The sequence below is a fragment of the Osmerus mordax genome, chromosome 4 (assembly GCF_038355195.1).
Source record: "Osmerus mordax isolate fOsmMor3 chromosome 4, fOsmMor3.pri, whole genome shotgun sequence".
Lineage (NCBI taxonomy): Eukaryota > Metazoa > Chordata > Actinopteri > Osmeriformes > Osmeridae > Osmerus > Osmerus mordax.
Window position 1 is genome coordinate 371,591 of NC_090053.1, and position 27,937 is coordinate 399,527.

General features: G+C 51.2%; 1 protein-coding gene across 3 annotated transcripts; it reads right to left on the reverse strand.

Moving 5' to 3' along the window:
- Positions 1-27,483, reverse strand: LOC136941458 (serine/threonine-protein kinase WNK1-like). Of its 3 annotated transcripts, none has more exons than XM_067233931.1 (25): positions 27,354-27,483; positions 24,578-25,773; positions 17,382-17,554; positions 17,081-17,301; positions 15,523-15,680; positions 14,668-14,756; positions 14,319-14,538; positions 14,103-14,204; positions 9,874-10,473; positions 9,473-9,616; positions 8,235-8,311; positions 7,839-7,995; positions 7,648-7,764; positions 7,434-7,547; positions 7,206-7,257; positions 6,989-7,126; positions 4,834-6,338; positions 4,676-4,750; positions 4,417-4,575; positions 4,010-4,301; positions 3,541-3,712; positions 3,144-3,328; positions 2,880-3,023; positions 2,543-2,769; positions 1-2,410 (listed from the first exon to the last, which is right to left on the reverse strand). In XM_067233931.1, exons 2-25 carry the CDS (start codon positions 25,361-25,363, stop codon positions 2,039-2,041), a joined length of 6,279 nt encoding a protein of 2,092 aa, XP_067090032.1. In that variant the 5' UTR covers positions 25,364-25,773; positions 27,354-27,483; the 3' UTR covers positions 1-2,038. The 3 variants fall into 3 exon arrangements, with proteins under 3 accessions (XP_067090032.1, XP_067090031.1, XP_067090033.1); XM_067233930.1 differs by having other exon boundaries at positions 7,839-8,025; XM_067233932.1 differs by lacking the exons at positions 1-2,410; positions 2,543-2,769; positions 2,880-3,023 and having other exon boundaries at positions 3,193-3,328; positions 3,459-3,712; positions 7,839-8,025.
- Positions 27,484-27,937: the final 454 nt, after the last annotated feature.

Genomic DNA, 27,937 nt, shown 5'->3' on the forward strand with positions numbered 1-27,937 from the left:
TAACATTTTCTATTTTATTTTTATTCATCTCTTTTTTTACATTTTGTACAATGTGGAAAAAAACAGAGAAGCCCAGATTAGACGTGAAGGAATAGCAGAGATCACAACAGCAACCAGCTCAGGGACTGGAGCCTCGCAAGACAGAGTTATAGCAGAGGAACACCTTAACCACCATAGGATAAATAAATAGTTATGTATAAAGGTTGACAGCTTGTTTATTAGTTTGTGCTGTAAAGAGGGGGTTTAGTGATGTGTTGTGGTGGGAGTGGTGTTTAACCGAGCATGCAGAGTTGCTGTGCAGACACCGTCTGGGACAAGCCACCAGATTGGCAGCACTTAAGTGATGACCCGCTAACAAGAAGGCAAAGAATAACAAGAACCCTAACCCTATCAAAACATTGAAGTCAGTAACGACCCTCCTCAGCATGCAAGTCCTCCCCCCCCCTCATGTCCTATAAAACATTGCATATTCTGCACTGCAGTAACTTACTATTCTCTAGAGAAGTTTTAAGTAGTTGTCCAGTCATGGAGGTTTACAGGTTCATTATGGGGATGGCACAAACCTTTGACAAATGGTGCCAGGTAAACAAAAACTTTCATTAAGTCTTTTTCTTCAAATCTCATTTTCTGCATAAACAAATGTTTTCCAATACTGTATTGATAATGTAAATTGTACCAGACAATCAGACAAATTACCTACAATTATTACCCTTCACAGCTAAAACAATGTACAGGTAATACACAAGATGCATACAGTAAATGCCGTTGTAGAGAAAGGAGGAAATAAACATTTGTTTATATATATATATATTTTTTTTAACCCAATGTGCTCTATATGGGTGGGTCGTGTGTGTGTGTGTGTGTGTGACTTGCGGAGGCTCAGCCATTCATTCACACACACAGTGTAGATGCAAGGCACAGGTGTTCTGCAGGTTTTACAGTCCTCCCCCCACCTCAACACACAGGAAGTTAGAAATCTATATACACAGGAAGTTAGAAAGGTGTGCAGGTTGGTGTCTGATCAAAGCTCCATGAACAGGGTTGGACCTGTGCTGCTCCTCCAATTGCACTTTTATATTCCTTAACTACATGTTGTTTAACAACCTTTAGTAATAATTACAGTGAAACAACATCAAGATCTGATGGCTGAATACAGGTCCGTAAAGAACACATTGTTTTCCTTAAATAAACATGTCGACCCCCAGACAGCGCCCTCGGGCTCGTCAGGATGGGGGAGCTGACCGTGAAAGGCGGGATGGGGTAAGGTTGTCAGTTTAACATGACTTGCCGCTTTTCCATGCGAACAGCATGCACCCTCCAGGTGAAGCACAAGCCGCCCATGCTGGCTCCTCCCCCACCCTACTCCCCTAATGACCAGGAGGTAACCACGTCAGAATAACACCGCAAGGGGAACACAGAGTAACCATGGGGATGATATAACCTGTAGTACAGATTTATATACAAACACTATGTTAAGGCCACAGTTACAGGGGCCACCACCATTATTGCATTACTGAACAGCAGTAGCGATGAGGCCAATAGGGATCCTGTACACCATAACCAGCCCATCACCTCCCCTACGTCCTCCGCTTCGAAACAAACGCACAGCAATGAAAGTGTTACTGCCTTACGTCTTCAACAACCCAACACACCATTTCACATTTAGTAGAACTCTGAAATCTCATCCAATAAATCCAGTCAGCCAGTCAGGTGGGCGTTCAGGTCCTCCCCTCTGTCCTAGTTAAGCTTAAGGCCAGGTGCAGATCAGAGGACCCACAGCCCTGCCTCTGGCAGCGGAATGATGACATCACAATGGGTGCTTTCAATAGATGTCTTTGGCCGTTGTGGGCAGGGCCCATGGGCACCAGGACAACCCAGTAGCCAATCACAGCTCCTTCCACCGTCGCAGGCAGAGAAGCCAGCCCATCAGTGAAGGGCAGCAGTGTCTGTATTGCACTCTCCCTCCCAGGAGCAGCCCGTCTGAAGGGTGCTCGTGGCTTTAGTCCTGTGGAACCCGGCCCCCCAGGGGGAAGCGGGGCTACGTGGGTCTCAGGCTGGAGCCTGTGTGGTTGCTCACAGGCTTCTGGGGGGTGGGCGTGGCTCCCATGTGGAAGCCCTGCTGGAGGGGGGTGGAGCTGGGGGCAGAGCCAGGGGGAGTGGCCTGGAACTGGGCGGGGTTCATGAGGCTGACCTGACAGGAGGTGGAAGGCCCCGTCCACTGAGGGGCAGTGTAGGGGGCGGGGTAGCTGAAGCCCTGGGGGGTGGGAGCAAGGGAGCCCTTCCTGGGGCCCAGGGGGGCAGAAGGGTGGGTTCCTCCCAGGGTGGAGGGGGTGGGGGTGGAAGAGGGCAGGGGAGGGCAGAGGTGACCTGGGGCTGAGAACTTCCTACCCATGTTGGCTGGAGGGATCATCTGGAGAGGAAGAAAGAGAGAGAAATATAGAGAGAGGGAGGGAGACAAGGAGAAAGGCAGATTAAGATCATCCATGTCCAGCAGTCCTGACAGTAGTTGCAGACAGTAGCCTGTGTTTGTGGAGCAGCCTACATCATGTCCCTGTCCTCCGGTCTTGGAGCCCCTCTTGCCCTGGGAGAGGCTGATGGCGTCACGAGCCCAGTTGTCCACCAGTTGGTGCAAGTCGTCAGTGAAGGTCCCTGTGCGGCTATGGTGCCCTGCCCCTTGGGTCTGGCTGCTGCAGGTCTGGCTGCTGCAGGTCTGGCTGCTGCAGGTCTGGCTGTGGCCTGGTCCGCTTTCCGAGATGGTCTCACTGGCCCCTGCAGAACCCGGACAGAGAGAACCAGGTTCAGCCCGGGCCAAGAGCATGCAGGTGTGTACATGGCTACCAGGCCTGGAGGTGTAGAGGGGGGACACCAGCGGCGCTTACCCAGGGTGGCAGTGCTGAGGCTGGGCATGGAGGGGGAAGGTTTGAGAGTCTGCAGGGAGGTGCGGCTGGCTGGCTCTGAGGCACCCGTTCTGGGGGGTGAGCTCTGCTTAGCGGGGGACGTTGAACCATGGGAGGTCTGGCCTTCTGTATACAGAACAAGTTAGAAAACACTTCATACATCAAATAGCATCCTTTAATTTGTTCTAATCTTGAAAAAAAGTGTATAATCTCTCCAGACGAGGCATCATGAAGGCTCATCCAGACCTTTGTGGTAGAGGGAGCTGGGCTGGCTGCTGCGAGGGGACTTGCTCTTGGGCCGGCGGCGGCCCCCGGCCATGGCCACGGCGGGGGAGAGGATGGACGAGGGGAGGGGCTTGCCCAGCCGGGAGAAGAGTGTGTCAATCTCCTCCTTCTGGCGGGAGTGCAGTGTCTGTATCTCCATCATGTGTCTATGTTGGGGGCAGGAGAGGAGGTTGGAGTGGAGAAAGGAGAAATCAGGAAGATGTAGGAATGAGGACAAGCAGAAGAGAAGGAGGGCAGAATCAATGTTGTCACCAAATCCTGCAATTATCAATATACCTTTTGTACATCAGCGTTCTAGTACTTCGGTTTCAGACCGAGTGTGTGTGTGTGTGTGTGTGTGCGTGCGTTCCAGACGTACTTCTCTCGGAGACGGCTGACCTCCCTCTGGAAGGCCTCATCTTCCGGCCCAGAGTCCTCGTTGTCGCTGCTGACATAACAGTGACAGGAGCTGTGGGCAGGGTCGTGAGCGTCGGAGGGGGGGCCGTTTTGCAGTGTGGGGGCGGAGCCTGCTGCTGTGTCTTCTGGCCTCACTGAGAGTAGAAGAGCTTCATTAACTCATGATCCACTGCTCTCTCTCTCTCCCCAGTCATGCTGTACATCTCTCTCTCTCGTCATGCTGTACATGTCTCTCTCTCTCTCTCTCTCCCCAGTCATGCTGTACATCTCTCTCTCTCGTCATGCTGTACATGTCTCTCTCTCTCTCTCTCCCCAGTCATGCTGTACATGTCTCTCTCTCTCTCGTCATGCTGTACATGTCTCTCTCTCTCTCGTCATGCTGTACATCTCTCTCTCTCTCTCATCATGCTGTACATGTCTCCCTCTCTCACCTGTCACAGAGAAACGGCCCACTTTAGAACCTGATCCGTCGGTGGGGTCGGAGGCGGGGCTAGCACTGGCAGACACCTGGAAGCGGCCTATTGTTGTGGGCTGAGTGGGAGGAGGAGCGGGGTGGGAGGTCTCCCCGTCGACAGTGTCCCCCCTCTGGCCCCCGCCCCTGGACAGGGGGGACCGGCGGTGAAGCGTGCTCTCCGGGCTGGAGAGGGGGGATGTGGAGGAGGAGGAGGAGGGGGTGTGGGAGGGGGAGGAGGTGTGGGGTGCGCTGTCCACAGCCACAGAGACCTGCAGGAGGACGTCAGGAAACCTTCACATGTACAGTATGGTACACAGGTACAGCTGGAAGGAAGTACACCAACATCACTGGAAACACACAAGGTGCAGCAGTCTCACTGCTCACCAGTCTGACCTGGAAGCGCCCCAGTTGGAAGGCAGGGGCAGGACTGGCGGAGGGGGCAGGACTGGCGGAGGGGGCAGGACTGGCGGAGGGGGCTCCCCCAGACACAGTCTCTGGGCTCAGGGCTCTCCTCAGCTGGGCATCCAGGCTCCCCATGGGCTGCTGCGGGGTGGAAGGTTAAGGTATCAGTGACCTTACCTTACCTCAGTGACATACTAAGGTACTTTTTTTGTTTTGCTTATGGAGGGAGGGGGAGGTTCACCTGTGTTGGTCCAGGGAATGGAGGTAAAGTCTCTGTAGGGGGGGTCATGGCCTGGTCAGGGCCAGCAGGATACACCTGATACGAGAGAGGAGGACTTAGCACCACCATCATCACCACCATCATCCTCATCGCATGCGTTTCTCTTTCTCTTAACTCACCTGGGGGCAGGTAGCTTGGCTGGGCTTGGCTGTGGGGGTGTGCCCGGGGGTAAGGACAGGGGCTCCAGAGGGAAGGGTCAGGGTGGAGGGAGGCTGGAGGGCTGCTCCTGGCGGGGGGGAGGTGGTCCCGGTGGGGGGCGAGCAGGTGCCCGTGTTAGGAGTGTCAGATGAGGGGGAGTCTTTGAACAGAGAGCGCAGCTTCTTATCCAGGGCGTGGATGTCGTCTATACCAGGAGTCTTAGTCTGCAGCTCTGCCCCCTCCGGGTCTCCAGTCTGGGGCTCAGTCTGGGACTGGGGCTGTAAGATGGATGATTGTAGCTGGGAGGGAATGGACCCTGGTTGCGTTACAGGGACGGAAGCTGGGATTGGCTGGGTCTGAGAGGGGGCGGGCTGTGCTACAGGTACGGAAGCAGGGATTGGCTGGGTCTGAGTGGATGCGGGCTGTGCGACAGGGACGGAAGCAGGGATTGGCTGGGTCTGAGTGGGGGCGGGCTGTGCTACAGGGACAGAGGCAGGAGAAGGCTGCAGGGGGGCGGGCATTATTGAAGTGACGGAGGTGGGGACAGGCTGGGTCTGAGAAGGGTTGGGCTGTACAACTGGGACAGAGATCTTGGAGGGCTGAATTGAAGGGACGGAAACAGGGATAGGTTGAGTCTGGGAGGGGGCGGGCTGTGTTGAGGGAAGAGAGACAGGGATAGGCTGGGTCTGGGAGGGGGCGGGCTGTGTTGAAGGAAGAGAGACAGGGATAGGCTGGGTCTGGGAGGGGGCGGGCTGTGTTGAAGGAAGAGAGACAGGGATAGGCTGGGTCTGGGAGGGGGCGGGCTGTGTTGAAGGAAGAGAGACAGGGATAGGCTGGGTCTGGGAGGTGGAGGGCTGTACAACAGGCACAGATGCTGGGATAGGCTGAGTCTGGAAGAGGGCGGGCTGTACTACAGGCACGGGAGCAGTGTTGGATTGAGAGGAAATAACAGAGACGATAACTGGCTGCTGGTCTGCAGGGGGCGTGGCAGCTGTGCTGTTAGGAGCCCCAGAGGAAGAGGGGGCGGGGCCAGAAGTGTTGTGCGGCTCTTGAGGGGGGAAGGCTTGGGGGGGCTGAGAGACACCTGCAGGGGGGTAGGGAGCAAGGGAGGCAGGTTGGGAGGGGGCGGGCTGGTAGGAGGGCTGGGGAGGCAGGGTTGGATGAGGAGGGGCCGGGGCCGGGCTAGGAAGGGGCGTGGAGGACACTCTGGCTGCAGCCTCTGGCTGTGTGGAGGGGACAAGAGATGCCACCTCACAGGAGCTGACAGAGACTGCAGGTAGGCTGGATGAAGAAGCCGTAGCCTCTGGAGGAGCCAGGCCAGAGGGAGGGGAGGCTGGGCCCGGGGAACCCAAGGAGGAGAGGTCTGAGGTGGGGTCGGCCTGAGGCGGGTGTCCCAGGGTGGATCGTCTCTCTCCGTGATTCTGCTTCATTTGACTGAAGGCGTGCTTGAGGCAGGCAGAGGGTGCAGACAGGGACAAGCCCAGGCCTGCAGGAGAAGCGGCAGGAAGGAGAGGAGTCAGACACATCAGCATCTAGAGTGCAAGTTGGCTGAAAAGCATACTATTGTTGACAGCATTCACTACACAAACAAAACTGGCACTCAATGCACTTAGTTTAGCCTATTTAATTTAATATTCATAGTACAGTAAAAGTAACTTCTAGGTCTATAACATTTGACAGTTGCAGGACAACATTTTGATTGTTGCGGGTGTTAAATATTTACAGACCTTTCAGGCATAGTACAAAATTCTCCACCCTATATTAACTTTAATCAGTAATTATTATTTTAAAATAAAGTTAAATTACACCAGACAATGGAATATCAAGCAAACATGTTTTTTCCTGTTTAAAGTGAATGGTTGGTCTCTGGTTGTGACATCCCCTTACTTTACTGGGTGATATTTGGAATATGGTCAAACTTCCCAGAAGAGCAGAATGACTAAGACTCCACCAGGCTCTCACCTGGAGGGGCTGTTAGTGGGGGCTCTCACCTGGAGGGGCTGTTAGTGGGGGCTCTCACCTGGAGGGGCTGTTAGTGGGGGCTCTCACCTGGAGGGGCTGTTAGTGGGGGCTCTCACCTGGAGGGGCTGTTAGTGGGGGCTCTCACCTGGAGGGGCTGTTAGTGGGGGATCTCACCTGGAGGCTCGTCACTGAAGGAGCTGTTAGCGGAGGGGGGGCCAAAGAACTGCTCCCTGAGCCGAGACTCAGGCACGGGGCTGACGATGAACCTGCGACCTGCGGAGTGGACCACCTGGGCTGCCAGGCTGGGGGCTCCTGAGGGTTAGGGAGGGAGGAGAATACTGTAGGGGAGCGCTGGATACTGTGGTGTGTGTGTGTGTGTTACGCGTTTTACCTGCGAGTAGAGGACTGGACATCTCAGGCTGCTGCTGTAAATCACTCACCAACTAGAGGACAAGGACCAAGTTAGAGTCGGTCTGACTGGTGTGTGGTGTATATGTATGTGTGTGTGTGTACCTGGGTGAAGCCCTCCGTGTGTGTGTGTACCTGGGTGAAGCCCTCCGTGTGTATGTGTGTGTGTGTACCTGGGTGAAGCCCTCCGTGTGTGTGTGTGTGTGTGTACCTGGGTGAAGCCCTCCTTCATGCCTTCTCCTTTGTTGTCAGCCATCTCTATGACCTCGCGGACTTGCTCGATGAATGACTCTCGCTCGCTCTCCAGGATGAACTCACTCTGAACCTGGAGGGGGGAGGGGTGTCAGTGGCTGTGCTCAGACCCGACACACACACACACACACACACACACACACACACTAAAAGCAGAGCAAGCGCTCTGTTACCATGATCTGTGCTATCTCCTCTGGGTTGTCTCCATCCAGGTCAAACTTGAAGGTCACCATCTTCCTGTTGTGTGTCTCAAGCTGACACTCTGCCACCCGGTCCCCCATGCTGGAGATCTGGAGGGAGAGAGCCCACATTACATCACTTCCCTTCGCTACCAAAACATGTCAAAGACGGAGGAGGAGCCTACGTTGAGAACGTTGAGCTTGGCCTTGGTGATCTTCTCGTGGCGGGAGCGGCTGCGGACCGAGCGGCGCTGATGTCTCTTCAGGGAGCGTCCCTCATGCCTGCCGCCCACCGTCCCCTCGTTGCCATCACTCAGACCGGACGCAGCGTCAGACAGGCAGCTGAGGCAGAGAGCAGAGTCAGACAGGCAGCTGAGGCACAGAGCAGAGTCAGACAGGCAGCTGAGGCAGAGAGCAGAGTCAGACAGGCAGCTGAGGCAGAAAGCAGAATCAGACAGGCAGCTGAGGCAGAGAGCAGAGGCAAGACAGGCAGCTGAGGCAGAGAGCAGAGTCAGACAGGCACTGGAGCGCCACTGGAGCAGAGTGTTCACAGCTGTGTGATGTGCAGGACTGCTACTTACCTTTCCAGACATGGAGGCACCAGAGCTGTCGGTCCTGCTGGCTGGTCCACCAATGTAGTCTGGGCAGTACTCGGGGCCTAGAACAGTCAAATACAGGAGCCTAAAACACTGTCGCATAGTCTAGGGATGGGCATATCAAAACCATTTCATTTTCGAATACTCATTCATACTTTTTTTAAATGTATTTATATTCGAAATCCCCCCCTTATCCAGGTCACAGCTCCTAACTGGAAACACGATTGCCTTAAACAATTACATTCTTCCACCTGTGCAGAAGCTTGGAGTGTAGCCTACTGACAACCTGAAAGGGTTTTTGTATATTAGGAATGTTTGGGAAAAATATTATATATACACTGGAACACATTAACAGTCACTACCAGGGGCCTAGAACACAGTAACTGTCACTACCAGGGGCCTAGAACACAGTAACAGATGGCAATAAGTGTGCCGATCGCACCTCAGCCCTACTGCGAGTACCTGCAACATGGCCAGGTGGGAGGCATAGAAGCACAGCTTCTCTACGCTGATTGGAGGAGACATGATAGGAGGGCTGGGCTCACAGGCCCAAGACTGACAATCATGCAGGAGGGGAGGAAGAAGTTAAGAGCAACAAAGTGTGTTTTGAAAAGAATAAGCAGAACACAGCAAGTATAGATCTTGGCATCACAGAGGAATATGTGGCTCTGGAATGCAAAACTAAGTTGAGGGCCTTTCTGCCTCAAAGCATGTGTGCGTTAGTATAGCAGGGCTTCTGGTGTAGAGCCTGACCGATATATCGGCGGGCCGATATTATCGGCCGATATTGGGCATTTTCCAAACTATCGGTATCTGCATTTACAATGGCCGATAAATTAATATACATTTTTATTTGTATTTATTTAAAAAAAATCGTGAGGAAATAATAACAGGAGTCAGATGGCTGAGCAGTTAGGGAATCGGGCTATTAATCAGAAGGTTGCTGGTTCGATTCCCGGCCATGTCAAATGACATTGTGTCCTTGGGAAGGCACTTAACCCTACTTGCCTCTGGGAATGTCCCTGTACTTAGTCGATCTGGATAAGAACTTCTGTTAAAAGTGACTAAATGTAAACTACAAATAACTCAGTTTGTTTTGTTACGCGTTTCTGGATTTTTAAATCGGCTGATATCGGAATATCGGATTTTTAAATCACCAAATATTTGTATCGGTATCGGCCTTAAAAATCCTTTATCGTCGGGCTCTATTCTGGTGTCCTCACCTGAAGATGCTGAGCACCAGGCTGGAGAGGTGTGGGAGCGGGGCTACCCTCTGACTGATGATGTAGGGGAGTGGGCACAGGCTGGGAGGAAGGAGCCACCTGCTGGGAGGAAGGAGCCGCCTGCTGGGAGGAAGGAGCCGCCTGCTGGGAGGAAGGAGAGAAAGGAGATGTTGATTGTTAAAAATATATATAATATCAAAAAATTCAAGGTTTGGAAATTCTGGTTGCTCAAATTCGAAAAGTAAAATTCAGATCCCAAAAATTAGACCCGAAAAAATTAATATTGCAATATCCGGATATAGCCATCCTAGGCACCATCTCACTTCTCTGAGAAAGGTCCAACTGCAGACCTCTCTCCTCAGAAAACATTATTTCACTGATTTGCTTGAGAGAGAGTTTACCTGCAAGGGTGTTCCATGGGTGGACTGGGTGCTTGGAGCCACAGGTGGAGCAGGGCTGGCCACAACCTGTTGCGGTGATTGGTCAGTCTGGCTCGAAGGGTAGGAGACCTGTGGCTGAATCTGAGGCTGCTGATTGGGCAGGGAGGTGTATGACACGGCAGGCTGGGGGGCCTGAGCTTCTGGGAGCAGGGAGATGGCCTGGGTTCCGTCAGCCTGGGTTCTGTCAGCCTGGGTTCCGTCAGCTTGGGTTCCGTCAGCCTGGGTTCCGTCAGCCTGGGTTCCGTCAGCCTGGGTTCCGTCAGCCTGGGTTCCGTCAGCCTGGTGCTGCTGCTCCACATCCAGCTCCTTCAACTCAGCCTGCAGCCCTGGCTGGAGTGGAACAACCGTGGGGCCTGGGGCGGGGGCTGGGGCAGGGGCCAGGCCCTGGCTGGAGGACAGGGGGGGGTAGGGGAGCTCTGGAACTGGTACAGTAGGCATGTAGGTGGTTGTTTGTAGGGTAGGCTGGGCTGCGGGCAGGGGGGGCTCTGTGCTGGCCTGCTGCTGGGGGGGGATTGGACACTGCTGCTCCTCCAGCCTCCTCTTCTCCTGCTCCTGCCGGACCTGACAGTCCATTCAAACTATTAGTACCCTCAGGAACGCAACACATTTAGGAACACTTGTCACATTATATACAGTACTGTGCATAAGTCTTGGGCACCCAAGATCACCATTTGTAGTAAAAATAAATTAGAATTATAGTAAATCTAAATTTAATGTTGCTGCATTTTTTCATTTAAGTATCAGATTTGAATGCAACGTTTAATCAAAGAAATCAGAAAGGGGGATTTATTCGCCATGAAAGTTTGCACAGACAAGGAATTTGCTTTGGCAGGAAGGTGCATACAATAAACATATACCTAAAATTTAAATATGTGGACTAACTATACTAAGGGTACATAAACTAGCAGTACTAAGTGGGATAAATATAAGTTGCCGTAAATTACAATATAAAAATACAAAAATACAAATATTACAAAAAATACAAATGTACAAGATACCATGTTGTGGTGCAGTGCAAAAGCAGTGTGTTTTAAGCAATAAGTCATTTGAGTCAGTGTGGTCCCTTGGCCTTGTTGAAGAGGCCAACAGCGGAAGGGAAGAAACTGTTTTTGTGGCGTGAGGTATTGGTCCTGATGGACCGCAGCCTTCTGCCGGAGGGGAGTGACTGAAACAGGGAGTGTCCAGGGTGGGAGGAGTCGGCCACAATCTTCCTCGCTCGCCTCAGGGTCCTCGAGGTGTGCAGGTCCTCGAGGGTAGGCAGATTGCAGCCAATCACCTTCTCAGCAGTACGGATGATACGCTGCAGTCTGCTCTTGTCCTTGGCAGTGGCAGCAGCGTACCAGACGGTGATGGAGGAGGTGAGGATGGACTCAATGATGGCTGAGTAGAAGTGCACCATCATTGTCTTTGGCAGGTTGAACTTCTTCAGCTGCCGAAGGAAGTACATCCTCTGTTGTGCTTTCTTGATGAGGGAGCTGATGTTCAGTTCCCACTTGAGGTCCTGGGAGAGGATAGTGCCCAGGAAGCGGAAGGACTCCACAGTGTTGACTGGGGAGTCACACAGGGTGATGGGGGTGAGTGGGGCTGTGTTCCTCCTGAAGTCCACAACCATCTCCACTGTCTTAAGAGCATTGAGCTCTAAGTTGTTCTGGCTGCACCAGGTCACCAGGTTGGCCGCTTCCCACCTATAATCAGACTCGTCTCCACCAGAGATGAGCCCAATAAGGGTGGTGTCGTCCGCAAACTTCAGGAGTTTGACGGACGGATGACTGGAGGTGCAACTGTTGGTGTACAGGGAGAAGAGCAGAGGAGAAAGGACGCAGCCCTGAGGTGATCCGGTGCTGATGGACCGGGAGTCAGAGACTTGTGTTCCCAGCTTAACGCACTGCTTCCTGTCAGACAGGAAGTCTGTGATCCACCTGCAGGTGGAATCAGGCACGTTCAGCTGGGAGAGCTTGTCCTGAAGCAGGGCGGGGATGATGGTGTTGAAGGCAGAGCTGAAGTCCACAAACAGGATCCTGGCATAGGATGCTGGGGAGTCCAGGTGCTGTAGGGTGAAGTGGAGGGCCATGTTAACTGCATCGTCCACAGACCTGTTGGCTCTGTAGGCAAACTGCAGGGGGTCCAGTAGAGGGTCAGTGATGGATTTAAGGTGTGCCAGCACCAGGCGCTCGAAAGACTTCATTACCACAGAGGTCAGGGCGACGGGTCTGTAGTCATTATGTCCTGTTGGCCTTGGCTTTTTGGGCACAGGGATGATGGTGGAGGACTTGAGACAGGCTGGCACATGGCATGTCTCAAGGGAGGTGTTAAAGATGTGGGTAAACACCGGAGACAGCTGGTCAGCGCAGTGCTTGAGGGTGGCTGGAGAGACAGAGTCCGGCCCAGCTGCTTTGCGGGGGTTCTGCCTCTTGAAAAGTCTGTTAACTTCACCCTCCTGAATGGAGAGAGTCGTCACTGTAGAGGGGGGGAGGTGGGAGGCCTCCTGGGTGGGAAGGGGTAGTTCAAGACTGTCCAATTGTCTTTCAAATCTGCAGTAGAACTCATTCAGGTCGTTGGCCAGGCGGGAGTCGTTAGTGGAGTGGGGGGCTCTGGGCTTGTAGTTGGTAATTTGCCTGAGCCCTCTCCAGACAGAAGCAGAGTCGTTTGCAGAGAATTGGTGTTTTAGCCTCTCTGAGTACAGTCGTTTAGCCTCCCTCACCGCCTTGCTAAACCTGTTCTTTGACTCCTTGAAACTGTCTTTGTCCCCACTCCTAAACGCGGCCTCTTTCTCTGACCTCAACCTTCTGAGTTTAGCTGTAAACCAGGGTTTGTCGTTGTTGTAGCTTACCCTGGTGCGTGTTGGTATACAGCAGTCCTCACAGAAGCTGATGTATGATGTCACAGCCTCTGTGAGCTCATCCAGACTATTGGTAGCAGTCGTGAACATGTCCCAGTCAGTGCAGTCCAAGCACGCCCGCAGATCCTCCATAGCTTCACTGGTCCACTGTTTTGATGTCCTCACAGCAGGCTTACAGCGCTTTAGCTTCTGCCTGTATGCAGGAATCAGGTGGACCATGGCGTGGTCAGAGTGACCCAGTGCTGCTCGGGGGACCGCATGGTATGCTTTGCTGATTGTAGAGTAGCAGTGATCCAGGGTGTTTCCTTCTCTGGTAGGGCATTTGATGAATTGTCTATATTTTGGGAGTTCTTGAGTGAGATTGCCTTTGTTAAAGTCGCCTAGCACAATAACCAAGGAATCCGGATTTTCATGCTCCACACTCAGTATCTGGCTGGCGAGCACACGTTGAGCCTCGTTAACGCTAGCCTGCGGAGGCATGTAGACGCCAACCAGAATGAATGATGCAAACTCTCGTGGCGAGTAAAAAGATCTACAGTTAATAAAAAATGATTCCAGATCAGGAGAACAGTGCTGCAGAATCACTGTCACATCTTCACACCAGCCACTGTTAATGTAAAAACAAATACCACCGCCTTTCGTTTTGCCAGAGAGCACAGGGTTACGATCCGCTCTCAGCAGTTTGAAACCTGCTAGCTGTAGCGCAGAGTCTGGGATCAGTTCACTCAGCCATGTCTCCGTAAAGCACAAAACGGAAGATGAATGAAAGTCTCTGTTTTTCCACACCAGTAGCTGAAGTTCATCCAGTTTGTTGCTCAGTGAACGCACGTTGGAGAGAAATATCCCCGGTAACGCTGTGCGTGCCCCACGCCGACGGAGTCGCACCAGAGCACCGGCTCGTTTGCCTCTCCTACGGCGCTTCGCTGCTAGGACAAAGCCGAGGGTGGCTTTGACTATAATTCCCACTAATTCCGCCGCTGGAAGCAGAAAAGTGGGAAATAAATCCACAGGAGTTGTAGTCCTGATGTTTAGAAGTACTTCTCTAGTTAGAGAATCCCGGAAATCTTGGCAGAACACTGAATTAACAGACAAAACAAGACAAAAAAGAGCGCACCTAACGACCGAGGCAGCCATCATCGGCGCCATCTTGGATCTAAGTAATATCATTTTTTTATTTGTGCAGCAGTATAATTTTGCTAAACTTGTTACATTTTTTTATTTCATTATTTCTTAAAGCATTTTTCCTTAACCTTTTTTTATTTTTTATTGTGCCTAAGACTTTTGCACAGTACTGTATGTATATATATATATATATATCTGGGTGTGTATATGTCGTTGGCGTGGTACTGACCTGCAGTCTCTGCTCTCTCTTCCGGCTGATCAGGGACACCCTGTCTTTGATGGCCTTGGCCATGGTCTTGTGGTCTCCCTCACACACATAGCCTGACTCCACCTGCAGCACAGACAACACACCCACGTAAGACCACGCCATAACCCCACCTGCCAGTTAACTGAGATTCGATGCCTACAGACGTTTGTGTGAAGCCCTGCAAGAGACTTCACCCACCATTTCCTGCGCCACATCTTCAGGGATGTCTTTCCCGAGGTCAAAGGAGAACTCGATGGCCTCGTTATCCTTGTACTTCCCCTTGAGCTTCTTCACGTCCTCGATCCTCAGCCACAGCTTGATGGCCTCCATTTCCCCGTCGTCCTCCTCAGCCAGCTCCACCCGCACGCCTGTCTCCTCCTGGAAGAACGCGTGGTTCAGCAGGTCCTTGATGGAATACCTTGAACAGCAGCACAGAGGGGGGTCGGGGTGCACACCGAGGAGAGAGAGGGTAGGTGAAGCTTCTGATGAGGACGCAAGATGCCCTCTAGAGGTCAGTACAGGTCAGTGTTAGTCTCGGGTGGCTGACCTCTCATCCTTGTTCTGCCGAATACATCCTTCGATGATCTCCTTCACCTCTGGGATGGCCACCTTGTCGAAGCTGCCTGGCTTCACCCCCTACAGGAAACACAGAGAGCTGAGTCAGACAGCAGCTCCACACCTGTGTGGCTGGGTCATCTCCACCCTCAGCCTGGGTGTGGCTGGGTCATCTCCACCCTCAGCCTGGGTGTGGCTGGGTCATCTCCACCCTCAGCCTGGGTGTGGCTGGGTCATCTCTGAATCCTTGTTAGAATGTCTAACATTTCATAAAGGTTCTCTATTCTGAAGGTTCTCTGCATGGGCCAGCAGGGTCTCTACAAGGGCCTGTGGCACACAGACAGTGCTGTTCTGTGCATGTATGTCTGTGTACTGTGTGTGGTCAGGTTGCTAATCTATAGGGCTTAATGTTTAGCAGAGGGAACGTCCTGTGTCCTCCTATAGCTACAAGAACACTAAGCCTGTGCTGTATGTTTTCCCATCAGGGTTAATCATAAACTAAGCATGTACACTGCTTCTTAGGCCCCTGAAACAGATGCACTCTTAACCTGGGCGTGTGGACGGGGTGAGCGGCTGTGTGTGCACCTAAGAGATATGAAGTTCTGTGCTGTTTGGCAGGTTTATGGATCCAAGCCAAAGCTCATGAGCTGTATGAACTATCCTCTCCCCAGAGCTACAGACATACAGTCTGAACTGCACAATCATGGAGTAAACAGCTGGGAAGGCTGCAAGAGTTCATTTAAAGAGTGATTCTACAGGGCAGTCAGTCTATACCCGACCGTCTACATTTGTAATTGTGCAGTGATGGCAGGAGTGGGGAGCAGGGAGATGGAATCAAAAGACTTACGCTGGTAACTCTGCGGTAGATCTGTGCAGCATTCTGGCACTCGGAGTACGGGTACTCTGAGGTGGCCATCTCCAGCATGCACATCCCAAAGGCATACACATCCACAGACTCGTCGTACTTCTCCTCATACATCTCAGGGGCCATGAACTCAGGGGTACCTTAAATCAAAACAACCATTCAGAACTCTGGCTCTCTCTGTCTGAGGAAGTGGGCCTCTCTCACACCCCAAACAACCCTCCGCCCCTCTCAGCCCCGGGGGGGCAGAGGAGGAAGTGCCCGGTCCAGCTGTCCTGTCCAGAGGAGTTGAACCTGCGAGAGGAGAGTAGGAAGAGAGAGAGACAGAGACAGAGAGAGAGACAGAGAGAGGGGGGGAGGAGAGCAAAAAGAAAACAAAAAAGAGGGGGGAAGCTGGGCTCAGTTAGACTGTGGTGAAAGAGGCACCAGTTCCTCTGTGTAAGACCGTATGGTTTGGGGAGCAGGGGTATCTGCTGAAGTACAGGACTCACTCAGGTTTTGGGTTTTAGGTAAATGCCAATGAACAGCAGAATGCCAACCAGCTATAGAACTAACTTGAGTGAAGACTTTTCCTTGCAAAACAAGCACTCAACCAACCAACTTACCTTTGAGAAGTGTGACTTACCTGATCCCCTTACCCTAACCAAGACTAGCACATCCCATAGCTAGTTACTGAAGAGTATCTGTACAACAGCTTCATCAAACTACTCCAGTTCAGGTCTTACACAGAAAAACTCAGCAGTTTATTTGAATGAATTGTAGTTTTTCTTTTTGTGAATGGAGGTGTGTGTCACGGCACACTTGCGCACTTACCAGGCCCATTCAAGTGCATACTTACTCACCAGCAGTACCCTACCCATTCCTTTACAGCAGAATGGGGCACAGCTGTGGCAAGAGCCTACAGTCTAAAACATCACACCCGAGAATGGGGAGAACAAACAACAACAACGCTGATAACATGGAGGGGGAGAGGTAGAAAAGAATATTGTATTTCCTGAAATAGTGACAGAGACATACACAGTGACAGAACCCTGCTGAGGCAGACCCTTCAAAAAGAGAGAGAGGCAATGTTATTGGCATCACGGGCAAACAGACCACAGATTTCCCAACCACAGGACAAAGAGCAGTCTAAAGAAGGAACTAGGGGGCCATACCTTGGGCCCCTGGCCAGACTAGCCTGCAGGGAAGGCATGACACACAGATTCAGACTTCACAATGAGACAGAGGTTAAGGCGCTACTTACTGTTTAGTGCCTGAAATAAATGATGTTTTTTTGTCCCCCTTTGAGGTGAAACAGTGAATACAACTGATGATGTCACTGAGTAACCAAACCAATCGGGTCTTCTGTTTGAGCTGTGGTTTGAGAGCGATCGGAAACATTGTGGTCTGTTTTCGAACCACTGTCAAAAAGGATAATGAAAAACAAAAAACAAAAAAAGACCAAATCGAGCAGAACCTTGAACACAGACAGTTTCAGAACTTTGAACAGAACGCTTCCCCATGACACTCAGAGGACTAAGAAGGAGTGGGGTGTGGATCGTACCTATAACACTCTTGGCAAAGGAGGCCCTCTTGAGCGTGGCCAATCCCAGGTCTCCGATCTTGACGGAGCCGGTTGGCCCAGTGATGAAGATGTTGTCGCACTTCAGGTCGCGGTGGATGATGGGCGGGGCCCGTGTGTGCAGGAAGTGGAGGCCCTTCAGGATCTGACGACACCAGCTCCTCAGCACCTTGATTTTCATCACCTTGAAGCGCTTCAGGTACCTACCGAGGAGCACGCCAGAGGGAGTGTGGGTCAAGCAGCTCACGCGTGTGTGTGTGTGTGTGTCTGCTTGTGAACTCACGTTTTGAGGGTACCGGAGGTCATGAGCTCTGTCACCAGGACGATGCACTTCCTGCCTTTGGATGGCGCCTCCCAGGAGTCGTAGAAGCGGACGATGTTGGGGTGCTGCAGCCCCTTCAGCATCCCCGCCTCCTCCTTGAAGCGCTGACGCTCCGACTTGGACAGCTTGCGGTCCTGTGGAGAGAGCCAGACGTTCACCCAGAGGTCATGAGAACAGCACACACCAGCCAGCACTGCAGGCCTTTCAACAGGTTTGGTTACCACACTTTTAGACTACTAAATTCTCTTCACTGGCAAGATAGATTTAACCAGAATTATTCATAAAAATCACACCCACATATCATTGGGACAGCTCAGCATGTTCAGAGACAAACACACATCATTCTGGGTTGTGGCCCTGGATTCTCTGGCACAAGGACGTGAAATGAGAGGAATGGAATGTGTGCAGATCTGGCCTACTTTCCCACCAAATGGAGAAGAGAGAACTGTTTGAGAGGGAAAGACAGAAAGAGATTGCAAGAGAAAGTTGAGATTGCTCAACACCAATAACCACATTATACACCTACTGTCTTGAAAACCCCAGGACCATCATCTTAACACATTTCCAGCCAACCATCAACAAGTCCCTAATCAAGGGATTTCTTGAAAATGATTAGAAGAAGTACATCAAACCATGTGCTCCTAAACCACTGTGGTGAGACTGGCCAGGCCTCAGGCTCCTGCAGCTCTGCTGCAGCACCGTGTCTGATGGGACCTCAATGTCTGGACCAGGGTCAACTGCACACAGTTCACCCAGTCCAGACTGGAAACTCTGGCAGCCCAGAATAACCCCACCACAAACCTGGCAACAAGCCTGGTTGTCCAAGGAACCCTTCCTATTGTGTGAGAGGAAGAGAGAAAAAAGAAACTTTCCACTGAATAACATCCCTCAACAATACAGCAGAGCAGCACCCAGAGCAGAGCAGCACCCAGAGCAGAGCAGCACCCAAAGCAGAGCAGCACCCAGAGCAGAGCAGCACCCAGAGCAGAGCAGCACCCAGAGCAGAGCAGCACCCAGAGCAGAGCAGCACCCAGAGCAGAGCAGCACCCAGAGCAGAGCAGCACCCACAGCAGAGCAGCACCCACAGCAGAGCAGCAGGGACTGGGTTCTGCTGTTCTCCTCCTCGTACACACAGTAGTGACTATGTGGACTGTGTGGTGCTTCAACGCAATCCACAGAACAAACTGTAACTGGCCCTGGGCATAGTTTAGACAGAGATTAAGGCAGGGGTGTGGAGGCATGCTGGAAGATGCTGGGGGCAGAGTGGTTTGGAGGCTGGATGTCCTTTGACCAACTGCCCTAGTTTCACAGCAGGCAGCTGGTTTTCCTTCCTCATCCTCATTCAGAGGAACATGTGGTAACAGTCAAACTGACAGCCCCACAGCAGCATTCTACAGCCAGGTCACTAGAAGACCTGGGCTTATCTCTAAAGTATCAAACTCTCACACAAACAAATACTATTTCAAATTTTAAATACAAAACACAGAGCCGACAGGAGGACCCATTCAAGACCTTCCCACAAAATTAAGTAAAAGAGAGTCCATGTCTCTTCACCAGCTTGAGAACCGTAGGCTCGCTAGATTAATCACTAGACTGAGAAACAGTAGGCTCGTCCGGTGAATCACTGAGCCATGAGATGCAGTAGGTGACTTCTATGAGGATCCCAGATCCAGAACCTGACTCACATCCTGGACCATGTTTGGTACCACCTTGGAGGACAGCAAGGTGGGTGTGGCCTCCACAACTTCCCCTGGGAGCTGAGCCAAGCCACAAACCCAGAGCAGAAATAGCCCTGGCCCAGTCTTTGCCCAAGGACAACTGTAAACACTGAAATGATACCTGTCAACACCAGGGAACGGGGTCATGGTACAGGCCCCATAAATACAGCTTCCAAAAACTTCCTTTCAATCTGCCGTTAATGTCCTTCAGTCATACATTGTTCTTCAATGACTGACAGAATGAACCAAATTCCCTTTAGTTGATCAGAGTGCTTCCTTGTCATGGAGGAAAGGAACGCTACGTGACTGCCATCACCTCGCGGCCGCTCCGGGAGACTCGGGATGAGTCCCGGCCGCTCCGGGAGACTCGGGATGAGTCCCGGCCGCTCCGGGAGACTCGGGATGAGTCCCGGCCGCTCCGGGAGACTCGGGATGAGTCAGCTCAATAAACATCTGGGTCGCCACTTTCTCCTCCTGCTACCCCACTGAGCTGCTTCCTGTATGGCTCTAGAACTGTACCACTGCAACCCTGGTCAACCGTATCCCCATAGCAACAGGCTAATTTTATTACAGGTGAGGTGGACATTCACCTGGAGCTAAAGTTAAAACAACCAGTCAGGTCTCAGGAGCAACAGTAGCCAGTCTGAGCCTTGACCCAACAACCCCCTGGCCTTCCATTACACCACCCTCAAATCCACACACAACGCCCAGGTTGGATCAAACATGGCTGCCATCTGAGATTAGGTTGTGCCTCTTGAACAAGGGGGGGATTATTTGGCCTGGCTGCCCCACAGCCAGGGCATGAGGCAGGAGGATCATCACCTCCAGAGCCTGGAGGAACACACTGCTGCTGCTGCCAGGCAAAGCTCTCATAAATAACCCATGAAGTCTATAAATAGTGAGTGAGAGAGGAAGACTGGCTGTGTCCAGTCCCTGCTGTGTGGTAACACTAGCCCCTTTCACACAGCCTTTTCAAAAGGGGAATATGGTTTCTTTATGGCGCCTTGCGTTGAAAGATACGATCACAGTACAGGGGGGGGGGGGGGGTCGAATCAGCGTCTTTGTAAAAGAGAGAGCCGGCATAGCAGGACTACACACACTAGCAGCTGAATAGAAGTTCTGGCCAACATGATCTGGGCTAAAATGGAGTTGAGGCATACAGGACAAGTGACCAGCATTAAATGCCATATTGAGACCAGCTGAACTGGACCAGCATGACAGAAGTTCTCATAGAAAAAAGATAATGTGTCTCTCACACACCCTTGTGTCTTTAAGGGGGGGTCAGGGTTTAAGACACACACAGCTAGTGCTCCTTTATGTGATGTGAACATGTGACGATGACCAATGAATGACTACACAGGACACAAGATACAGACAATGATTGGCCAAATATAATGTTTAGCTGTCAAACTTGTTAAGGGGGGAGGAGGGGGGCTTGAAGCTCTGGGATGGCTCCCCGCAGACAGGCTAGCACAGTGAGGCTAACACAGCTAGCTAGCAGGCTAGCACAGTGAGGCTAACACAGCTAGCTAGCAGGCTAGCACAGTGAGGCTAACACAGCTAGCTAGCAGGCTAGCACAGTGAGGCTAACACAGCTAGCTAGCTAGAAGCAACAGCCTCATAATTGCTTCTCTTGATCACATTAGATTAAGCTACTTAGCTGCTTATGAGACAGCCAAGTTACAGGGCTCCTCTCCTTCATCCATTAAGTTACAATTAAACCAATAACAAGACCTGTCGGTGCAGGAACCACCAGATCACGTATTCATCTGAAAGTCAGATGAGGATCCCCAGTCCAAGCTGCTGAGCAAGGCCAGATACATCTGTACCATTAGTAACTACGCAGAGCAGGTCCTCATGTTCGTGTGTGCTCACTGTAATGCAGTAACCGGTGAGAAGAGACTAAGTTCCAACTACCACACATAAAAAAAAAAAGTTACATCCAATAGGACAGCCAGCCATAGAGATTGTTATCAAACACACCCCCTCTTTTTAAAAATAAAATACTCGGGGTCTAGATTTGAGTCTGGTGTAAGGACTGGATACTTTGAGCACCCACCACACTAGTCTGTGGATGGAGGTCTGCCTGCGCCCCGCCCAGGGAGAGCAGCGGCCTGCAGGCTTCTGAAGGATGCCTGGAAGCCCTCCTCTGATTTCACTGTTGGAACCTTGCCAAAGCTGCAGGAGGGAGGAGGAGGATAGAGGGAGGAAGACGACAGGGTTGGAGAGGAGAAGGAGAGTCTGGGGAAGGGAGGGGGGAGGAGGAAACAGGGATGATGCGCTTCGTTGACTAAGGGTGAGCGAGAGGGGAGGCTCCTAAAATGATTCCTCTGGTTTTTCCTCCCTTTTCTTTCCCTGCATGGTGGTGACCTACTTATTGTTCAATCATGTCTGCAATGTCAGCTCCAGAGCTAAAGAGCAAGGCTGCTTTGTGGGGTAGAGGAAGACTGGAGATATTCACAAGTCTCTAGTGAACAAAGGGCTTGAGTGTCATCTGACTTTACACTTACGGCCAGGGGGGGTGGGGTGGGGGGTGATCATGGAGGCTGACAGCTGTGGGGGAGCAAGTGGTGGCAGGTCTGACTCACTTCTGCTCTGCTGAACGTGGAGCTGTAGGATCTGAGGCGCTCTGGTGTCACCATGACAACTAGCAGGGAGGCTACAGGACAACAACCCTACATGGCTCAATGTAAAGAAGCTGCTAACATCCGCATGTTAGAGACTGAAGATCTGCTGCTTTTCCCATAAACACTGTCCCAACCATGCAAGACACAGCACTGTCGGTGGGTCTGTACGGTATTAACCCCAGACTGTAATCAATACATCAAGTCCAAACAGGCCAGCTAACATTCCAACCGGTGCATCTGAGTCAGATCAGATAAACTTCCATAGCCCTTTGGCAGGAGCCTCAATAACCATCTAAGATTAGTGATCTAACTGACGACATACCTGCGGAGGCCTGCCTTAGAATAATGACAGTCGTATGGTATTCCTGTTCCTGGACCAGGTGAGCAGGGCCTACCTGGGAAGGGAGATGATAGACATGTGCATCTGCCACAATCTTCCTCAGAAGTCTCAGTCCTGACCTGCTGTATAGGAAGCAGTTCTTAAGCCAGCAAGGCAGGAACACAAGCAGGCCATGTGGGATTTCACTGGAACGACTGGCGTTCCAAGACCGGACTCTATGGGTCTCCTATATAGGACTCCGTATGAAGGTATAGGAACCTAAATACTTGTTCAGCCTCATGATCACCTCTCAACACTGCATTAAGGCCTTGTTAACACCTCTGCTAAAACAACAAGGAGCAGGACCCTGGAGGGGTGACTGCAGCACAGCCCAGGGGGAGGGGAGGCGAACTCGCTCCATCACAGAGCAGGAAGCGCAAAGGAGGGAGCCATCGCTTGTCAACATCAGACTGGGTCTAGGACGACCCCAGGGCTGGTCGGGGCCCCAGGGCTGGTCGGGGCCCCAGGGCTGGTCGGGGCCCCAGGGCTGGTCGGGGCCCCAGGGCTGGTCGGGGCCCCAGGGCTGGTCGGGGCCCCAGGGCTGGTCGGGGCCCCAGGGCTGGTCGGGGCCCCAGGGCTGGTCGGGGCCCCAGGGCTGGTCGGGGCCCCAGGGCTGGTCGGGGCAGGGTGAACAGGAAGCGCTGTGATCATGGGACAGCTTTAACGACCATGTGAGGGGATCAGCTGCTGAAGGCAGGCAGACCATGGTGGGCTGCTCAGGCCTACCTCTTAAGCCGACAGGTGAAACATTCAGAAGAAAAACATCTCTGCCAGCAAATGCTTCAGCCCAGACAGACGGGGTCGGCTTGCTCACTCTCTTTCACTCTCTCTCACACACACACACCCCCGAGAACCAATATGGAGGGGATGTAGGTGGGAAAGAGGAACTGGAAAGAAGAATGTTTCTCTGCAAAGTACAGAAGAGAATAATCACATATGAAGGAGACGGTTAAGAAAGGAAGTGTGTGTGTGTGCGCGCACTGTGTGTGTGTAGGCCCAGGCCAGCCTGCTGCACTGCACTTCACACAGGAGATTAGAAATTCCTCTGTCAGAAATCTGACCTACTTTACATTCACACAAGCATTCAGAGCAGACGCTCACCAAGCATGAGCCTGTGGGGGGGAGGGGCTTGCACTGGGCCTGTGGGGGGGAGGGGCTTGCACTGGGCCTGTAATCTCTCAAATATATGTTAGAGAAAGAGAGGAGGGGTACATGTGTGTCTTTATGTGTGCGTGTGTGCTAGTCATCACAGACTCAAAGTATGTCAGTGTGTAAATGCTGTGCAGAGTGTGTCCAGACTAGTGTAAATGCTGTGCAGTGTGTCCAGACTAGTGTAAATGCTGTGCAGTGTGTCCAGACTAGTGTAAATGCTGTGCAGAGTGTGTCCAGACTAGTGTAAATGCTGTGCAGTGTGTCCAGACTAGTGTAAATGCTGTGCAGTGTGTCCAGACTAGGCTGTGGGTCCTGGCAGTAGAACTGAGATGACAAGTGACAGAAAGACAGAGCAGGAAGTACATCCGGACTGCCAGTAGCCTTGAACACTCACACCAATGAGAAGCAGGGTCAAAAATCAATCCCTGCATCACTGATTACCACCCAAGTGTTACTCATTGATCATATTTCCTACGTCTGTTTATCAAAAGGTTCAATGGTGACATAACTTTTTATCGTCAGGGTAGATAATGTAAATGACACTACAAGAAGCATTGTTAGTCGTAACACAGCTGTTACTAAACATTCTGCTCACAGACAGATATAGAACTACAATTGGAGGAAGAGCAGCACATTACAAAAACACGACGCACTTGTGGAAACGAGCCTCCAGTCTCCCCAGGGTCCCCTTGCTGGGAGACTGGGGAGACTACCAAAACAGTGCTAATGAATGAGGCACCAGAGGAAGGAGACAGAACGGGCTGAGATCATAGACATGATAGAGGATTCACAAGAACCACAGACAGCAGAGGGAATGACACGCCCCAAGGTGGTGCACCAGGTGACTCAAAGTTCCGTCTTAAGACGACTCAAGATATGGCCCACGACTGTGAGCCCGTCACAGTTGTGACAGGAAGAGATCTAAAGTGTCATGATGGTGCCAGTAGTACAACAGCCTTCACGTTCTGTCCCACAGGCTTCTGAGGGGTATAACTGATGGTTCTAGTTTAGGGTTAGTTGTTCTTCATCCTATCCAAATGTAGTCCTAACTGCCAAATCATGAATTAAGATGATCTAAACTTTCAGTTATTTGAAAGGGCTTTGGGATGGGTCGTTCACTGAGCTGGCAAGGTGTCTGCGTGGACCTACTGAGCTGGTAGGAAACCCCCAATGGAGACAGGACAGAGCTCCTGCTCTGATCAGGGCAACTGATGCATGTCAGTGCAGACTTGTATACACAGACCTGTAGTCATTAGAGGGAAGCCTGGGGCTCATACATACCTGCAGTTCACACCAGGCCACTTCTACTGTGGTTTCGGTGTCCAGACCCTTGTAAACCGTTTTGAAGGAGCCGCGTCCAATCTCGATGTCAAACTTCAGGAAGCGTCCGTCCGGCGACGTCCCCACTGCTTTGGTCTCCGCCTCCTCGATGTCATCCTGGACCTTCTTCTCTGCCTCCCTCTGTTCCGCCTGCGCACGTGCCTTGGCAGAGTCCTTGTCTTCTTCCTCCTCCTCCTCCTCTTCCTCTCCCTCTGGCCTGTCCTTCCCCTCTGGCCTGTCCTTCCCCTGCTTCCTGGCCCCTGGTTCTGCTGTTGGACCTTGTGGCTCGGAGGCCAGTCGGGGTGCACACTGGACAACCACAACCTCCCCGTCACAGATATCTTCTTGTTTTACCACAGCTTTATGGTCGACGGACACCACATCCACCTTCACCACTCCTCCTCCTCTTCGCTCACTGGACTGTACAGTTACCCCTGGATCGACACGTGTCACGTGAGCAGCGGCGGGTTGGGCCCTCTGATGGGGGGCCACAGTTGGTGCCAGGACTGGGATCTTGCTGGGTAGAGGGAGGTCGAGGGCAGTGGCGTTGGAGTCGCTGATCACGCTACGCCGTAAGAAGCGGTGCTCTGGGTTGCAGCGGTCTCTCTCCATGGTGTGGTGCCGCCGCCTCACATCCGCTGTTACCCGTTCACCGACCAGAGAGTCCGAGCCAGAACCAGTACCATTTCCACTCTTTGGAGGGGGAGCCAGGAACTTCACCATCTTATCGTTGGGCTTTTCCGTCATCCCACCACCCACAGCAAGAGTGAGTGGGTAAGATTTAACCGTGAAATGCAAAGGAAAAAAACTCACGCCTCCTCCATACAGTAAGAAGAAATTGTATCTAGGTGATTTAGGGGGGGAAATGCAACAGCTCCCTAGAATCTCCTCTCTGCTTATTGCTCAAAGACAGTTACTATGCAGACAGGGCTCAGAGTCTGGGTGGAGGACGAGAGGTGTTCTCTTGTAAACAGAAAAGAATAGAACACTGTCACAGAACAGAGGGCGCTGATGCACACACACGAGACCCTTTAAATCCACACCATCCATCCTGCAGGACACAGGCCACAGCTGCTGCGAGCATATGGAAACAGACCAGAGGGAGCTGGAATCTGCTCTGGGCACCACACTTCACTGGAGGCTTAGACCCAGCGGCACTGTAAGGAGGGGAAGTCAGGATAAGATTAGTGTAAAATAGTTCAAGTCTGTCATGTCATGAGTTGTTCATTAAACAACATGTACCTACACAAACAGGTACCCAGTAACAGTAACGTTTAGAACATTGTTTTTATGAACATTAGAATACTATACTAACTCATAAAGGATGAACAACCTTCAATGTTTCGCATACTGACTATGTGTCTGGTGTTGGTTGAGAGTTGAACTTGCAGTTGTTGTTTCGGAATTTACAGTACAGATTAGCTAACTGAACGTGAAATGATACATAATGTATAAACCTGTAGCTTTGACTGACAGTAAGCTGCAGTTCAAATGCAAATCTCCATCGCAAAGCGTAGTTCAATTTCCCAATAAAATAACTTGGGAAGCGAGAAACAAAACCATTACATTACGTTAGACGCTTTAGCAAAAAAAAACACTGTCTTACAAACAACACACTTTCAATAGACATCCAAACAGTCACAGAAATAGGCAAGCTAATGACACATTCTAAACGCTGTAACCTTGTTTAGTGCCTGTCTCCCATCTCGACCTCGCCGGTGATTTAAATGGCAAAACTACGTGTGATTCTCAGACTAAATTGTATTTAGCAACATATGAGTCACGATAGCATGGATATCGATTGTGAGGCAGCTAGCTAGTTTGATACAAAAAAATACAATCGTAACTTCACACTATCTGACATTATTCAATTTGAGAAATAAAAATGCACTACACCCTTTAACCATTGTAATCGAGAAGGCAATTCAATCTCAGTTGCTACTGAGCTTGCTAGCGCTAGCTAATACAAAACGGAGGTTCTTTGTTAGCTTGCTTAGCTAGCATTAGCTTAACCAAACCGTCTAAGACGATACTAGTAGGGGTGGCTAGTTGTCTAGCGAGCTGCCTAGCTAGTGAATGACAGTTCCGCGTTTCCATAACGGCGGGTTGGTTTCCCCATAAAATGCTACTTACGCTGACTCACGGTTTACTTGAACGCCTTATCATTCTACATCCAAAACAGTACATCGCCGGTGAAAGAATCAGGCACGTCGTTAGATTAAGAAGCCGGTTGGAATGTCCCCAAGCACTGGCTGCACTATTTTATGACTGAGGAGGGCGGCGAGGCGGGTCTCTCTCTGTGCCAGCTAACGAAGGCCTATTATACCAGAACCGCCTTCTTCTGCTACACCCTATAGCTAACGCTCTTCGTTTGCTAAGCTAGTTAACGTCAGGCTGTAGCTAGATACCTACTGTGGCTTCGTAATAGCACTCCCCCTACTGGATTGCAGATTTCTTAGCTAAAACCTTCTGTACCCGGACTGCTCACTTACAGATATGTTGTCCCTCGTTTGTTAATATCTTGTAACATGTCATTGACTAATGAAAACGACTAGCTGCTCGAGTGCCCACATCAACATTCACTTTTAGCACAAACAGCTAACTGCAGCTACCGTAGCTAACGCCAACGTTGTGTTACGTCGTTGCTAGTACTCTGTAGCTAGCTAGACTAGTAGCTGGACCAATGTGTCTTGCTGGAGATTAATTCTACACAAAAACATATAAAATAGGACCTCACCTTAAGAATTTCCCTCCACGGTTAGGTACAGTTTCTCACAATCCTATGTTAATATCGGCGACATTACCGTGGTCTTTCAGTTTATTCCGTTTCTCACCCTAAATGATGATGGCGAAATGTTCTGGTCTAGCTACCCAGAGCGCCTGCGTCTGGGTGAAATGACCTCACCACATCAGGTGTGCTGTTGGGTGCGCTTCTCATCTATTCTTACCAATGGCAAGTGGAATATCTCATGCAAGCAGAGCATATCGGTGCACTGTCACAAACACATTGTACATTACTCTGTAGTGCACATTAGCCAATGGGTGTATAAAACGTCCCCTAGTTTTATACTACAAACAACTTCTGAAATGTTTAGCTGCACAGTATGTCCATCTCTGCAGAAGGACCCCCGAACTACATCCTGTGGTCATTGAGTCTAGACCTTTAAGGGCCATAGCGACAGACACTGGTTGCAGACTTCATAATTACCTTCGTCCGGGAACAAACTCAGTATAGTAAATATCACTGAACAATTTTACAAGAAGATCTGCTAATGATATCCTTGTACATTTAAGTACGAGAGAATGATGTGCTTTTGAATA

What these genes read in the sequence shown, in the direction of transcription:
- LOC136941458 (XM_067233930.1), bottom strand. Translation starts at nt 25,363, where the DNA reads ATGACGGAAAAGCCCAACGATAAGATGGTGAAGTTCCTGGCTCCCCCT. An exon ending in TGGCCTGGTGTGAACTGCAG is followed by an intron (nt 17,555 to 24,577) that starts GTATGTATGAGC and finishes CTCTCTCCACAG; the next exon opens with GACCGCAAGCTGTCCAAGTC. An exon ending in AAGATGTGGCGCAGGAAATG is followed by an intron (nt 14,205 to 14,318) that starts GTGGGTGAAGTC and finishes TCTGTGCTGCAG; the next exon opens with GTGGAGTCAGGCTATGTGTG.